The sequence below is a fragment of the Thunnus maccoyii genome, chromosome 9 (genome assembly GCF_910596095.1).
Source record: "Thunnus maccoyii chromosome 9, fThuMac1.1, whole genome shotgun sequence".
In the NCBI taxonomy this organism is placed as follows: domain Eukaryota; kingdom Metazoa; phylum Chordata; class Actinopteri; order Scombriformes; family Scombridae; genus Thunnus; species Thunnus maccoyii.
The window spans coordinates 31862612-31880318 of NC_056541.1; the positions used below are offsets into that span (position 1 = coordinate 31862612).

Here is a 17707-nt window from a genome sequence, read left to right on the forward strand (position 1 = left end):
CGCTGGACTGCGGCCGGAAAAGTTGAACCAGAGCAAAGTTTTGGAGAAACGCAACACAACGGCACTGCGGCTGAAGGCTGCGGTGGCCAATCAGAGCTGTAAAACTCTGCCAAGAGGGAGGACAAAGACGTTACTAGGAGGAGGGGAGGACATTACTCTTCATTTGATAATGTTAAAAGTAAAGTTAGACTTTGCTGTCTCCTTCTCGACTCATTTTAAAGAAATGAGAGAGAGAGAGAGAGGAAAGCTGTGGTCGAGCATACTGGAGAGCCCATGATGATGTCGTCATTGTTTTAACACGACCAACAACAAAGATATTCTGTTTACTGTCATAGAGGACTAAAGCATAAAGAAACATTTTTAAGAAGCTGGAATCAGAGATTTTGGAAATGTTCTTCTTAAAAAATGTCTCAAAACAATTAATTGATTTTCAGAATGAATGGCGATTAATTTAATAGTTGGCAACTTATTGATTCATTGACTATCGTTGTAGCTCTACTTTAAATGTCCACTTCAATATACTATCTACACATGATGGTGTAGATAGTATATTGAAGAGGTAAACTATCCAGCTTTGAGCTTCTTGGTAAGTTAAAGTTTTATTAGATGTGCTTTGGAAAATGCCGTAAAGGGGGTTCAAGTTCAAACAGTTTGATATTTGAATGCAGTAGCGAGGTATCAGATCTCGCCACACCCAGCATCACTGCTCTCATCAGACTCAAACGTGACAATTAAATTGCTAGGTTGCTTTAATTGTGAATGAAACCCACCACATATCTTTATTGAGCCAACAGGACTGCAAAAAAGACGTGTGAAAACAAATTGGTGACATTGTTGGTTCATTTGTACGGCGGCTACATCAGAAAACAACAGTCAGAGCAGAGTATCACACCCACCGAGCGTCAGGTTCACGAGAGGCCAGAGACTGCTTACTACCGTTTATCCTGATGTGTGAACTTACCGCAGTGTTTAGACCAACTTTAGGTCCGAGTGGAAAAAAAAAGAACTCCCTCATACATTTAAAACAAGGCCAAAGTTCGTCTAGCTGGTGAACATAGTGGAGCATTTAGCAGCTAAAGAGCCAGATGTTTTCCTCAGGAGCTGGTGGACACCAAAGCAGAGTTAAAAGACGTTTTCTGCCCCCTGGTGGCCATAAATTGGTGCATGCAGCTTTATGTATTGACACTGTTACATTAGACAGTTTGCACTGTTCAACCTGCATTTTTCATGACTGTTTACCCTATAACCTGCTTTATTTAAGGAGTAATGATGGGGTATCTTTGAGTATCATGTTAATGTTTTTTCACATTATCCCAGTTTAGAAAAACCAAACTGTGATACAGTCTGACATCTGTAATGTGAATGATGGTTTGTTGCTTGTTTCTTGTGTCTTTCACTCACACACAGCTCAGTGACAGTTCAAACCCTGCTGCCATTATTACAATTGGTATTTTTTATTGTGTTTGGTTTTAGTGAGCACTGAGCATATGCTTATTTTTTATTTATCAGTGATGTCTTGGCTGTCTTCATCTTCCTTCAGGAGAAGCTGCTTGGAAGTGTACACAGTCTGGATGGAGGTCTGATTCACAAAGCGTTACGTGACCCAACGAAAGCAGCCCACAGGCAGGCTCTGCTCAGACTGATGTCCCAGGCTTTAGGCCTGACTGAAGTCACTGGAAACCAGAGAAATGACCAGCAGGGCCTGAAGGAGGTGGAGGTACACCTGCCTATTTACATCACTTGAAACACTTGAATTTGGTGACCTCATTAATGCATCATGAGAATAATACATGTTGAAGTTGTCCCACCTTAACAGGTAGAACAAAACGTGAGGAGAGTGTGAGAATGAGCATCCTATAAGTGTGTAGAGGCTTTTTTAATGGAAAGTTGTTATAAATGAAAAAGTACACAAATAAAAGTGTGCTTCAATAAAAGATATAGAACTCTGTTATTTGATTTTTTTGTTCAGTCAAACTACAATTTTTGTAGTCAGCAGTATGATAAATGTTTCTCTTGTTTTCCTCTTCTTGCTAAAAGAATATAATATATAAACAAATGTTTTATGTGTTACAGAAAAAATGGAAAGGAGAAGGAATATACAATATTCTAAGACAACATTTGAAATCGCTGTCTAGCACCTAATGTTTATCTGAACACCGACAACATTAAGATACAGAGAATAAATGCATGCCCACTGCAAATCAAGTCAGTTTACTCTAAACCACCAGGACCTCATTTCCCAAACACATCTTAAGACTAAGATGATCATAAAATTCATCTTACGAACCTTCTTAAACTTAAGAGCTGTTCCCAAAGACCATCTTAACTGAAGACGCTCAAAAACGATGGTAGATTAATGATTCCTGCTGAGAGCATCTGAAGAACCTGCAGGAGGAACCAGAAACTACAACTTTCTATAATTTTATCATGAACACAGATGTGTTTTTAGTGATGAATGTTATAAATAAGTGATAATGTGTAAGTCAGAAAAAATTGAATTAAATAACACACACACACACAAATTGATTCAGTATTTATCTGCCAGTCTGTGTCGTCCGTGTCCTCCTCCCCCTCTTCTTTCTTGCATAATATATTCATCTCTTCTGGCGGAAAATTTCCAGATGCTATATTTTTAGGTTCCGTGTTTTCTTATTTCTTTCTATTCATGGTATGTATGTTTGTTGTTTGCCTCACACTAACACCAAGTCTAATACAGAAATAATCACAGAATGAAACTTATTGGAACAGCCCATCTTCAGAAACATCTGCCTCCAGCAGGAAGTTTCCACTCAGGAACATCAATGATAAAGACTGTAGACTGTTCACTGCACAATATTAAGTATAAAATTAGCAAAATTTAAAATTTTTTATAGTGTAGTTTGTAACATTATGATGTGTGTATTTTCAAACTAGCCTATAGTATGGCTTAGTTACTTTAAAATATATTCAGCACCATCTTCATCATCATAGTGAGTCAACTTTAAGAGGCTGTTATAAGTATTGCTCTGGGAAACGCGTGTAGAAACTAGGGATGTGCAGTCCAAATCTAGTATTGGGATTCAGCTCCATTCCCAGTAGAAACACTCTCAGCCAACATTCTTCACTTCTGAGACTGATCTGACCCAAGTACAACAGGTTAACAAACCAAGCCTGTCCTGTATGAAAGCAGGAAAGGATTGACGTTGCTGCAAGCTTGTTGCTCGACAGAATGATCAATCTTCACGTTAGAAGGATGCAGATAGAATTTTGAAATGTATTCAGCAGAGATAGCAGTTCATGTTAAGAAACTTACTGGTGCTTGCTTGCTACAAAACATTGATTTAGCGTCTTCCACAGGGGGTTCTTCTGACTGGCGCCATGCTGGAGGTCCTTACCTGCGGGGATGGCGGGGCTAGTGAGCTCAGTAAGATCCTGTTGGTGCCTGAGAAGCAGCGACCGGTGCTTCAGGCCTATTGCAGCGCAGTGTGCAGTGGAGGGGAGGGTCAAAGGTCAGAGCGTTTCAGGCAGATGAGCCTGGAGCTTCGAGAGCAGATCAACACACAGAGTGTCAATGAGAAGGTACAACAGAAACATTTAATATAAGATGTAACTAAGTACATTCACTCAAGTACAGTACTTCTACTTAACCACAGTTTTGAGGTCTTCCTTCTGGCAGCGAGAGTAAAAGAGAGTTGCTCGGTTGTGATTGCCTGAGTACAAAGATGTCAGTAGGACGAGGGGAGGACATTTCTTTTCATGTGATAACGTTAAAAGTAAAGTTAGACTTTTCTGTCGGCTTCCCAACTCATTTTAAAAAAGACGAGATAAAGATGAGAGAGAGAGAGAGCTGAGAGCGCCAGCGAGAGAGAGAGAGAGCAGCTGTGGTCAGGTGAGCTAGAGAGTGAATGTAGAGAGGGAGCGGTGGTAACAGGGAAGCCGGTGAATCAGATCAATAAAATGTTATTTTCTGATTATTTCACAGCAGTTACGTTCTAGAGCACTAACCCCCCCACAACCCCCCCACACCTCTGCTCAACCCTCTGAATGCAGCCTGACACAGCTATGCAGCAGCTCTCACCCCGAATGACAGGCAAACAGAGAGGGCCAGTATAAATGGATATGTTCTGACGGCCCACCGGGATGTGTCCCAGTATGGCCGATGGCCAGTACATACTGGCCGTAACCTACTGTTGAGGCTGCAAAATGGTTGATAAATTGTTTTGAGTGTCACCCAACCCCCTTGAAATGACTCCTTTCAGAATTTGATCCATTTGGTCCAATAACATTTGGAAATTTTAGAAGAGCTGCACGATTAACAGCCAAAGGGCCACCGGGGGAATGTCACACCACACATGAGATTTAAAAACTCTGTATACTGTGAAATGATCGGCTTAATCAGCACTGGGTGAACTCATTTGGCAAGAACTTGAATGTAACGGACCTTCATTTATGTGTAAAAGTTCCGCACTGCAGGTTTAAGTATTTCCATTTTATGCTACTTGATACTTCATCTCCACTACATTACAGAGGGAAATATTGTACATTTTACTAAACCTCATTTATTTGACAGATTTAGTTAACTAGTCACTATTCAGAATCAATATTATATAAAATGTTTGCCGACCTTTCTGACTTATTATAACAACCAGTGTTTAGTTGGGCTCCTTATCATGTTTCAGATGTTGTTGTTTGGAGATCCATCAAAAAGGTTTAGTGTCAGAGGGCAACAAGTTTATTTTTACACTCTAAAATGTCCCACTTACCATACATCTGTGCCATCTTTCTTTAATAACCACATTTAAGGGATCCAATAAAAAATAGTATGTGTTAATATTGTAAACAAATAAGAGCCAATATACAGTACCAGTCAAAAGTTTGGACACACTTTCTGATTCAAGTTAAAGGGAAAAGTGTGTCCAAACTTTTGACTGGTACTGTAGTTATTATATATATACTTCTCACCCAACTCTATTATATTATATGTTTTATTGATAATATAATTAGGAATAATTAGCTTGTTACACAATAGTAAATCCATATAGTCTCCACTGTGCACTCTGTGTTTTGGATGAAGAAATGTAACGTTTTAAACAGTCACACTCAGACAACTTCTGTTATTATATCATATACTGTATCATGAAAGACAAACGTATTGTGACCAGTCACATGACTATTCTGACAGTAACATGAGGAACTGATCTAATTATCGCTGCTGTGTAAATATCACTCAACGTTTGTCAGACTGCTGTAGAAGAAAGTGTCCCTGTGTGTCAGTCCTTCACGCTGTATGTTCTATAATAAGACTGATAAGATATTTTCTAAAATATAGGTGCAAGGTGCAGATGTCAATGTACACAACGCCGCATTTTCCCACTTCCTGTGTAGACAGGGCAAAATTATGGAGTCTGAGCACTTCCTTATTCCTTACAGTCAATATAGAAGAGGCAACGAGGGAATGAGGAGCAGGTGTGCAAAATAAAAATATCTACCTAAACCAATGCATAGTCACCGACAGTATTACTAATTGTGGATGAAATCAAAAACATGGTCTGAATCTGTGTGGTCCTTTTGGCTAAACTCAATGTCTGTTTTTCTGGTAAAACAACAAAAATAAAAAAGTTTAAAAAATGCATCTGATGTGACGAGCTGCATGGTAAAGAAGGATGTATGTATGTAATATATATGATCTTCTCATTCCTTGTATTTGAACTTGTTTTTTGATTTCTGGCATCTGAGATTAACTAACAACAAGTCTGGAGCCCATGATAGTACCTCACTAGCTTTCTCCTACATCCTCTTCCCACCAGCTTCACCTGGAGCGGCCCAGCTCCTTGCTTCCTCTCTCCCAGTCCCACCTCGGGGCCTTACTGAAGGACCTGGCCGATGTGGAGAGGCTTCTCAAGGACGTGGACCTGCTCTCCGGCCTGGCCCGACTGCTGCCCAAAGGGGCCTGTACTGGTCGAAGTCCCCCCTCCCCCACAAACACAACCTGGTCCCTCAATGCCACCACGTGGGGCCCCAACACCACCGACATCCCCGGAGAGGAGACTGAGGAGGGAGCAGAGGCTGGTGTTGGAGCAGGAGGGAAAGGGAAGGAGGAAGCTGAAAACCCACACTCTCAGTTCTCAGCATTTGTGCAACTTTGGGCCGGGCTGCAGCCCATTCTGTGTGGGAACAACAGGTGGGTGATTTTTGTAGTTGCGGTTATCGTTCCTATCCATACAAATAAAACGGTACTCACCATGTAAACTGTCGAGATCTGCAGCATCGCTAAAGTGAAGTGAAATGAAACACAAGGTGAGGCTTTAAAGCTGCATTAATCAATATTTTTGTATGAACAAAGACTCTAATGTGAAAGGTGTTGCTCATGGTGACAAACCTACATTATCACTGGACAGTTCTTTCAGCTCTATGAGGCAGTTTAGCCTCTTTCGGTTCATTGTTTTTGTTACAGAGACAGCAGTTAGCTGGTGAACATAGTGAACATTTGGCAGCTAAAGAGACAGATATTATTGTCAGGAGTTGGTGGAGACCAAAATACAGCTAAAAGGAAAGTGAAATTAAAAATGATCAGGTATACACAAACACAACTCCGTCTGTCTGCTGGATATGTAAACAGGTAACTGGTTGCTAACATGTTCATTATATAACAACTTCATGAGGAATTCATATTTCAATCGCGTGAGATTTTAGCTTGCTGTGAAACTCAGCCTCAGATGGTCAGAAACTGTTTAATACATCTTTTAATGAACCTCTGGAGGGGTATTTCATTATGGTGGATAAAGGAAAAGTCTGGCCTATTTTGATAAGCCTTGTGAATTTAATAGAGTTCCGTTCCATAACTGTGGCTTATATGATTCTATGAACTTATACTGCAGAACTAGCCTGCTCCGCGGCAGGCTAACTGTCAAGCTGAATTTAGCTGTGTGTCAAAGAATTTCTGACAGACGGAAACAGAATCCAAAAGACGGTTCCGTCGAGTGTCTCGTTGCACTTGCATCACTTGTGTCATGTTCATGTTCAGAAACATAAGATGGAAGAATTGTGAGGGATTTTTACAAAAACACCTCTTTCAGTTAATCCACATTTTATTCATGGTCACTTTTTTTTGGAGTGAACCCTTTTATTTAAAAGCTTAGCATTTATAATTTAAGAAATAAAAGTATGCCAAAGTTGCTTTCTGTTTATTTATTTATTTATTTATTCATTCACTCATTTTGTTCAAGCTGTGAAGACAAAAAGAAAATTAAATAAAGTCCAAACCATGACCCTCTGCTGTGTTTAAATTTATACTTATATCCTTCTCCAGTTTCTTTATCTCCAACTGCAGCTTCTTCATTTTTAACTTTCGATGATGCTTGTAAATTGAATGGACATCCTGTGGAAGAGAAAATATGTCAAAGAGTAGATGATTATGTAGTTGGTAACCTACACATAATTTGAAACATACATCTGATATTATATAGCCTACTGATAATATAGCCTCAGCTATAATAATAGCTATCCCAGCTATTAACTTGTTGAGTAGGCTACAAAAATATCATAACTGGTAGAAATAAGACATCATGTTTCACTCACAGTGAATTTTGGTGCTTCACATTGGTTTACACTGGTCAAGTCATTGATGACAAGAACTTTCACCAATCCTTTCTTTTGTGTCCGAATCTCAAAAGATTCACTGACAAACTCAGAGGAATTCCTTGTCAGATAAAGTGACTGCAGCATCATTTGTTACTGTGAGCTGTTTGATGTGAGCACAGTGAGGTTGTGGCCTGATATATGAGAAGGATTCTTTTTGTTTCATTGTGATTCATTTTAACAACCTGCGACAGATAACATAAAATGCAGAAGTACTGCTACTGTGAGTAGCAGTAAAGTTAATGGCCTTTAACCCGTGGCTGTTGCAGGATCATTGAGCCGGAGGCCTTGAAGCAAGGCAATATGAGTTCTCTGGGATTCACCAGCAAAGAACAGAGGAACCTGGGCTTACTGGTTCACCTGATGACTACAAATCCCAAGATCCTCTACTCACCCATCGGCTCCCAGGTGGATAAAGTGATTCAGAAGGCAAGTAGAGAGTGCTGTCCTTGGTGTGGGTGTATAAGTAAATTTTCTTTCATTACTTCAACTGACATACAGTACTTCTTTCATGGTGCTCCACACCAAAGAATTGCAAAACTATGACTAAAGCTGCATCTATTGTTTGTTCTTTGGCCACTTGGGGAAGCAGAACAAGCTGTAAACACATCTGACATACTAGTACAACTTTCTCTATGTTAAAAACAAATCAAAACTTTCTCGGATCAGCCATGCTAGTACGATAACAGGAACTACCCTATCCTCACTATCAGACAGGCACTATCACACCCAGGCAGAGAGACATCAAACAACCCTTCACGTCACCTCTATCACTCACTCCAACTCTTCCCACCATTATAAAACTCATCTGACCAGGACAAATTAAATAATAATGCCAACTTTTATTAACTATTAATGTGATAAACAAGTTATGGGGGAAGTAGTACTCTAACACATGCACGTAGCTGCACATATCAGTCAAACTGATGTTAAAAGTATGTGGAAATGCATATGTACAGTAACAGTGAAAGGTTTGGACACACTTTCTCATTCAGATGAATGTCCAAAGTTTTGACTGGTACTGTATATATTTTCTTTTAATGCAATGTGTATATTTTTTCTACATGTATGGTTTTATTTTATGTGTACCTTCATGGGCCACATTCAAACAGATGAAGTTTCAGAGCCAAAAAAACAAAGAAGTGAACAAAGAAATGAGCTAAAACACTGCAGAGTTGGTGATAATTCTCTTTTTGTTATGCTACACATTGTCATTTGATCATATGTGAACATAACAGTATGGTTTTTAGCTTTTTACAAAGCTAGCTCAACTGCATCTCACAGTGTACAGCAGTTGGTATCCACTGATGAGGATGTGGTTGAAAGCTAATAAGTGGACTTTGACACGCAATATTTGATCAAACTACTATTTCCAAAGTCCAAAATAGACTTTCTCGTTCAATTAAAATATTGATTAATACAGCTTTAAAGATTTATTCTGTCGATATTCAATATTTTTATCCTTGTAAACCAAACCAACAGTTAATCTATCCTACTAACAAGTACATTGTGTGTATCTTATTCCTCTGTGTCATAGCGCTCCATTGTTGTCCAAAAACTATTAAAAACACATCAGTGAGCCACACTGCTGCACTGGGTGACATGTTCCTTCATCACCATGAACACACTGTAGTGAGATTTACTCACACACACCCACACTGTTCTGCTTCCAGAAATACTCACTAGAACAAATGTCAATTCATCCGCCGCTTAAAATAGTCCCCAACAAATGCACTATTTCCTCCCATTTGAGGAACGTTTGCTAAAAACTACAGTGACCAGTTGTTTTAGGAAATTACTGAGTTTTTAAAACATGAAAATAAATATTTGTGAGCTGTTTTTAAAGATTGATGTCTTCAGTAGGAACCAGTGGTATTGAGCTTTCCTCGTTGTCCTTGTTGACAAGAAACATACAGAATAAATCTTATCCTTAAAGGTTTGTTTTGATTTATTTTATACCCTGATCTTAATAGTTCACTCTTGACAATGCTGCATTTACAGTTTTATTGTCAATGTTTAGTGTCACTGTCACTACAGAGCCAGAGACTCCCAACATGAATTATGTGAGACCATGGAGCAAGCAATGGGAAAAGTTTTGTATTCCACAAACAGTACATGTATCCTGTACTGTCTGACATCTTGGGTTCACAACAACCTTCTCCTACTTATTGATTATCTGTTGATTGTAGCACAGTCTGACCATTCGCAGCACCTATCAGTTATCTGAGCAAGTGGCTGAGGACGGGTGAGAGCACTGTGAATGTGGGAGGGTGAGAGATGGGAAGGGAGGATGTGGAGGAGGAAAGGAGTGAAACTTTATGGGCAGATGGCTGAATTCATGACAAAATAGCATTACAAAAACAAAGGAACATTTTTTTTCCCTCTTAGGCCAATGAGACATTTGCATTCGTTGGGAACGTGACACACTACACCAAGGTGTGGCTTAACATCTCTGCTCAGCTCAGGATTTTTCTTGAGGAGGGCCGGCTGCACAACCAGCTGGTGTGGCTGCAACAAGTATGTTCACATACAAGTCATCCACTGAAATTATTGATGATGACATCAGGATGTGAAAATTATTCCATGTATCAATATTTTCCCATGAAGTTCAGTGGGCTGTGAGTCATCTATCAGCTCTTTCTCCTCTGCCTCCAGCTGTCTTCAGAGCTTCAACAGCACCCTGAGCTGTTGAATGGCACAGACAGTGAGCTGATACAGGGGCTGATGGAGGCAAACTACAGTCTTCCTAACACCTCCACCCTGCTAGAACAGCTGGACACCATTGACAACGCTGCCTGTGGCTGGACGCGCTTCATGTCTAAGGTCTGTATAGTTAGTGGCGAATCCTAACCAGGCCAGCTTGCACTTCTTTTTCTTTTAATACTCTTTACTTGATGGTCATAATCCCTGACAACAGTTACTTCTCAGAAATCAAACAAATGTACAATAACTGTACAATAACAAAAATGTTTAGAAAAAGAAGAGAAAAAATTAGCAGAACAAATATAAGTTATGTCAACAACATTTATAATAATACATTGGTTTAAGAAAACTTAAATAAATGAAAATAAATAGATAAATATCTCGATACATGCACTTCTCAGCTGGGACCAGTAAATTCTTGGAGCCACTGCTTGTAATGTGGGCTGGGGAAGGTGGAGACAGCTAGCAGCTTGTAGTTAGCAGAAGCTCTGGGATAGCTAGTTAGCTTAGAGAGGCAACAGACAACTTAATTTGGATTTCCACATGGCTTCTTTATTCTACAGTACTTAACATTGACCATACAATGCCAGCTCATACATGAGCAGTAGAGCATAGCCAACATGACTCATTACTGAATAACGAGTTGGAGAGGGTTCTCTTTTGTGGACATTAGCTGGAGTAGTAGCAACAACTACAACCTTAACCCTCCCATAAAGCATGTAATTATTGTTTTTACACTACAGTTTTTGTACAAATTAAACAAAAGAGATATAAAGTTTAATATGTAAGCTTTAGAGGTGCTGGTAGGCAGATTTTGTTCCCTTTGGACAGAGCTAGGCTAGCTGTCCCCCCCCCCCCCCCCCCCCCTGCGAAACTAAGCTAACCTTGTTGTAGTTTTACATTTACTGTACAGTCATAAGAGTGGTATCGATCTTTTCAGAGTCTTGGCAAAGCAATTCAATTTATCTCCCAAAAAAAATATTTCTTTAAATCTGTTAATTTATTTTTTTGACCATTTGGGGGCAGTGCAACAAGATGAAAACCATAGACTGTAAGAAATATGGACATAGCCACTGTGAGTCACCCATTGGTTTATAAACTGCCATTTTGAAGCCTCGAGTGTAGCAATTTGACCATCGACATCTTGGATTTGGCCGTCGCCATGTTTGATTTTTGGAACCAGAAGGGACCATATTTGGACAAGAGGGTAGAGCTGACCATAGTACTAGCTGCTAGCTTGGTTAGCACTCTAAATGGGACCATAATTTACAAAATGAACATCATGCTGTGTTGAAGAAGGCTTGAAACTAGCAATTGAGACCGAAAACCCACTAGGAAACAGTTCAATGAGATAATAAATCAAGAGAGAAGTAGGGTCATTTTCCCATAGGCTTCCATACAATCGGACTTTCTTTTGCAACCAGTGGATTCGCACCCTGATGGCCATTAGATAGAAAGCAGGTTCTTGCCACTTCTGCATCTGCTTCATTTTTCAGCCCCGGAGGTTGCTGCTTGATGAAAACACAACACTGACATTGTACTTCAGCAAACACAGTCAGACATGCACCACACCATAATGTACAGCATAAGATGAACCATGGAGGAGTGAAATACAAACTCACACACTACACAATATATTGTGAACATTTAGTATGAGTAGTCAGATGTGGCATGGAAGTCATATGAAAGAATGTTTGTGTTCATTTTCAATCTGAAGTGACACATACTATAAAATAACATTGCCCAAGGTCATTATATTTGCAATAATATGCATTGATTTACTTACAGACACCGTTTGGAGACAGGAAAAGGCAAAGAAACACTATCCTATTGATTCAAGTGTAAACATGCAGACCCTGCAGTAATTCAGTATGGTGCTCAGCTGTCACAATAGTTTTTTTTCATGACTCTACTTTCACTGTGAACGATTATTTCTGTGTTTGTCCCGGGCTTTTAGGTCAGTGTGGACATCTTCAAGGGCTTTCCTGACGAGGACAGCATCGTCAACTACACGCTGAACCAGGCCTACCAGGACAATGTTTCTGTGTTTGCCAGTGAGTCATCACTCTGTACCTGTGTGTCAGGGGGGGATAATGATAGCTCAGCAAATAGTAAAACAAATGCTTGAACAAAGCGCTGGCTTTATGCTCTAATGAAAACTAGTGGAACAGTTGGGCCACAGCAGGAGAAGGACATAGTGGTACAGTTCAAATGGACTGATTTGGCTTGCTAGCCAATTGGGAAGTGCAACAAGTTCAAAATCTGCAATTTCATTTTTTTTTTACAGATTTTCTGAACATCCAAATGGCCAGACACATATGTAATTTAGAAACACCTCTCAGTAAAACAACACATTCAGCACTACAGTGTGAACAGCACCACAAACTACAGCCTCCAAAATGACCATAAAGTTGAATCTGCACCTTTGTAAAACAGAGTTACCACATGAATAATAAATGCCCTGCAAACATGTATTAATCATGCTTGTAAAAGACAAAAAATGTCAGCAAAACAACTCCAAACAATATTGGAAACAATCTACCTTACATTTGATACACACAAAACAGATGATGCAGGGAAAACTGAACAAAGAGTCCATTGCTGAAGAACAGACTGTTTGAAGACACTCTGCTTCTGAACCTTTCAGTGGATGACTGAGCCACAACATAGACGTGATACAGCTGTGCACCAACAGGAACGCATCACAGCTGCATCCAGTGGACCTCCAGAGTTAGACATGCAAATCTAGTGTCTGTAGGCAAAACAAGTGCAACAAGTGAAGACAATTCAGTGAGTAGGATAAAGTCAGTGCTGTAAGGAGAGATTCCCACAGGACAAACAAACCTGATTGTAAGACAGAGGTTTGACATTGTTCAGAAATGGACTGAAGCTACACTATGATGTTAGCAGGCTTCATGATGACCACCAGGACACTGCTGACCTGATACTTGCTCTTCTGCTTCATAGGTGTGATTTTCCAGACTAACAAAGATGGTTCCCTGCCACCCCACGTCCTGTACAAAATTAGACAAAACTCCAGCTTTACAGAAAAGACCAATGAAATCCGACGAGCCTACTGGCGTCCAGGACCAAACACTGGGGGGAAATTCTACTTCCTTTATGGTTTTGTTTGGATCCAAGGTATGTGACCAGAATGCAATGCTTCTTGAGTGCTGACAATATATCCATGATGCAGGTTAGACAATAGATTTGATACATAACGTACATGGTTATATTTGTAATGTTACACAGCTGCCACAGTTGGAAGCAGAAACCTTTTTGTCGTGGACTTTGTTTTAGAGCAATGTGATGGCAACAGTCTCTGCTATAAATCAAGAGCCACACAGATCCACAGGGGAGCCAGACTGTGATGTCAAACGCATTGTTTAGTATGTTTTAGTAAGAAAAAGATTTATTCTGGTAAAGTGCTTACCACTGTGCACTGTGAAGTGGGCACACCTGTGAAAATGCCAATGCAAGCTGGAGCAGAAGCACTTTCCACTGCAAGTCATATTTTATTTAGAAGGCAGAGAGTAGGGAGCTGCTTGTCTGATACAGAGAGTTGATCCATAATGATGCATCCAAACTGACAGGAGTTGCCCGGAGACTGCCAAGGCAATTTATGGTTGATTTTAGCCATGACAGATTGAAAGGGTTGGATCACTGGAATTACAAAAAAAATTCTAGCTAGGGGACTGTATGATTATTAAAGGGGTCACAAAAGGGGGAGTGGTGTCTGAAAAAATCCCAACTCAGCTGTGTATAAAAGAGCTTACTGGCTCTGTAGAGTGAGAGCATGCTGCTTTATCTCAGCAAGCACTGGACTTTAATATAACAATGGTTTTAATGTGTGCTTTGATATTTAATTGTGCACTTTTTGGAACTGCGCCCTGCAAAAAATATCTCCAACACACCTTGTTATGTGACTCAGGCATCATGTAATTGGTTTGATTATGATGGACAGTCAGACATTTTATCTAATAAATATCAGGCTATAGCACCATCTGATCTAATTCATAATTATTTTTATTGTTTGGAATCAGTGACCAGAGGCCAGATGCATAAACAATTAGTATGCCCAAATCATGCAGATATCATTTCCCATACATAAACCAGTATTTTTAATGAACAGAATGTGTGGTGAGGCACATTTTAGACCAGGGGTACTGGTCTAAACTGTAGTTTAGTTTGATAACCAACTGTACTGATTGTGTGATTTTTATGGTTCTACATATCAATCTGTAAAATGCCAAACAAAGACATTGATAAACTTCATATTGAGTAATTACTTATGTTATGTCTCATTCTTCTAATTTGCATAGGCGGCATCATTTTGCTGTCAATATTCCTTTTTTTTACCCTAAACTGTGACACACCCTGTAAAGTCGTTTTGTGAGCACTGCTGCTAATCATTGATTATATTTCTGATGTTTAAAAATGATTACCAGAGATTACTGCTGACGAAAGTTTACAGGTCTATGTGATTAATTAATGACATGGACATTATAAAGAGCCACACAGCTCTGCATGATAGAGGCATGATGTGCCTGTTTGAGAACCTCACTGGTGCAACACAAGTGATGAAACTGCACTTCTCTCCCGTTTGTTTCATTGACAGGTGTAAAGACCATGATGCAGTCAGCTTATTGATATTAAAAAAATGGCTGATAAGAGCATCTTCTTCCATTTATGGCTAATTGTGGGAGTGAAAATAAGGCTCGTGCATGTGCACCTTGTTCCACAATGACTGACATTTATAAAACAGAGCCATAGTATAGTATGCAGGACTTTATACATCTGATTAAAAGAATGTATTTTTGTGTGTACACACAGTTTTAGTCATGAATCTACACAGAGTTTTATGCTACTGGCATAAAATGTACAGGGAACATTTCTCTGGGAGGAAGTTGTTCTAATGAAAACTCTTGATTGTGTGTTTGGGTGGAACAGTTCTTTAAATGGCCTGTAGAATCCTTGCTTTATCATTTAGTTTTGTTTCGGTAAATGAGTGTGTCACCATAAGAGACCCCTTTCAAAAGGGGTGCAACGGATCACAAAACTCACGGTACGGATTGTATCATGGCTTCGAGTCATGGATCGGATCATTTTTCAGATCAGCAAAAAAAAAAAGGAGACATCTTTGCTTCCCATTTATTCTGTGAAACTTGAAGCAAGGAACTTTAGCCCATGGAAACAACATTCAAGATGTATAATGTTTAAATAAAATCTTAAAATGTATAAAATATTCAATACTCAGTTGTTAAATTAAAGTGCAATATGAGGCGTGATACCTTCCTCCTTTAAACATGGTCATCAAAACTTGATGATAACTTATAAACATGAACACACATCTTGTCCTGCAGTTTAGCGTGTTGAACGAACCACCAAACAAACATTCACCAGGGAAAAGTGCACCGCTAATGTCCGTTAACAGCTAGATAACTAATTAGCTGCTCAGCTGTAGCACATTAAACACCTCGTCATGTCCTCTCTGCCTTCTCACCTTCTTCTTCTTTTTCTTTCAAAGCATCACCTAAATGCAAACAACTAAAAATGTAATGCACATTTATCACATTTCTCTTTCTCAGATATGATAGAGAGAGCCATCATCAACACATTTGTGGGCCATGATGTGGTGGAGCCGGGTAACTACGTTCAGATGTTCCCCTATCCATGTTACACCAGAGACGAGTAAGAAATGGACTGTTTTTAGCAATAACATTAACATGAACATACTCTACCTGTCATGTTCTCTTTTGTGTGGCTCTGTTCATGTCATGATGTTGAGCATGGCATATACAGATATTTTATATGCAAAAATTGTATTTTTAACTGCTTATATAAATGTTGTTCTTATAAATATATTTTACGTGTTGTTGTTTTTTTTTTAGTTTCCTGTTTGTGATTGAGCACATGATGCCTCTGTGCATGGTGATCTCCTGGGTTTACTCAGTGGCCATGATGATTCAGCACATTGTGGCCGAGAAGGAACATCGACTCAAAGAGGTTAGACTGTGTGTCTGTCACCAGCCTGCAGTGACAGACTGAAACTGTCTGGTTAATATGTCAGGCCTATGTTAGGCGTTAACACTTTACCACAATGTTTCCTTCCTGACCATACCATCTGATATTCTGTGGTCTGGTGTTAAATGCAGTGAAGGCAGCTAAACGCCTATTTAAACAGTCACATACCAGAGTCTCTGCGTCTCTTCCTCTACTGTCCGAGGTGATTGACTCTGCGGCTGACAGTACTGTCAGCAGCCAGCAGGAGAGACGCTCTGCACTGTGTTTGGATTTTATAAATTAACTAACACCAGGACGCAAACTTTTTTATTTCTCTGACGTTTTCACATCACAAACGAACAATGAACAGTAGCATTAAAACACAAGTCTTGTAAAATATGGGACTCATGTAGCTGTTATATTAGTTTAGTGTGGGGTGGCTACTCTGCAGGTGCGCTTGATTTCACTGTAATTGCAGTAACCAGACAAAGATAAGCCTCCTGAATTTACACCTAAAATGCTGTTAAAACTTTCCTTTACAATTTCCACTGAAGCTTCCATGATCATTGACTCTGACAAAACACTCAATACAGAGTGAAAAATGAGAGACATCCGCAGAGTGAAAGTGGGAGCTGGGAGAGTTAGCAGATAATTAGAATAGTTATGATTAGAATTAAAATAAGTTAATTAAAATAAGTTCTTAGAACTGCATTTATAACCTTTTTATTGACTCAAACGTAGCTTAACATGTCATGTGATATGCTACTTCAGTACACTTCAACAACAAATATTACTGGGACCACTACAGAAAATTGCAGTTTCACACATTGACCATACACAGTGCAGCCGTATACTAGGTAAAAATATTTCAACTCACGCTGACAAGCCTTTGCGTCGATATGCACTGCCCCGCATGAATTTGCATCTACTTGCATCTTTCCATCCACTTTGAACACACAGTAAGAATGTCTAAACCAAATGCCTAAACAAGCTGACAGTGGACTGATAGAGTTTTAAATGGAGATGTAGTACTTACCTACAAGTATCTACAAATTCTGTCATTTAACCATCATGCTGCCTCCTCAGGTGATGAAGATGATGGGTCTGAACAACGCAGTTCACTGGGTGGCATGGTTCATCACCGGCTTCGTCCAGCTGTCCATCTCTGTCACTGCTCTGACCGCCATCTTGAAGTATGGCCGGGTGTTGCTCCACAGTGACCCCTTCATCATCTGGCTCTTCCTCACCATCTATGCCGTGGCTACCATCATGTTCTGGTGAGTGCCAACACAGTGCAGATGTAGTCCCACCAAAACAGACATCTAATCAGATTGTACCGGTAGTAACTGTTTAATATCAAGGTTGTGTCAAGTGACCTCACATA

The 17707-nt window shown here is 39.7% G+C and overlaps 1 protein-coding gene across 3 annotated transcripts in view; it reads left to right on the forward strand.

Moving 5' to 3' along the window:
• abca2 (ATP-binding cassette, sub-family A (ABC1), member 2) overlaps positions 1 to 17707 on the forward strand; it is a 122939-nt gene that overhangs the window by 68806 nt on the left and 36426 nt on the right. For all 3 annotated transcript variants that reach the window (XM_042422515.1, XM_042422513.1, XM_042422514.1), the window contains 11 exons: positions 1541 to 1717; positions 3337 to 3558; positions 5787 to 6160; positions 7887 to 8046; positions 10006 to 10134; positions 10273 to 10440; positions 12278 to 12374; positions 13288 to 13461; positions 15909 to 16011; positions 16212 to 16326; positions 17410 to 17600. In XM_042422515.1, the coding sequence (XP_042278449.1) occupies positions 1541 to 1717; positions 3337 to 3558; positions 5787 to 6160; positions 7887 to 8046; positions 10006 to 10134; positions 10273 to 10440; positions 12278 to 12374; positions 13288 to 13461; positions 15909 to 16011; positions 16212 to 16326; positions 17410 to 17600 (1910 nt within the window). The remainder of the gene's footprint in view (positions 1 to 1540; positions 1718 to 3336; positions 3559 to 5786; positions 6161 to 7886; positions 8047 to 10005; positions 10135 to 10272; positions 10441 to 12277; positions 12375 to 13287; positions 13462 to 15908; positions 16012 to 16211; positions 16327 to 17409; positions 17601 to 17707) is intronic.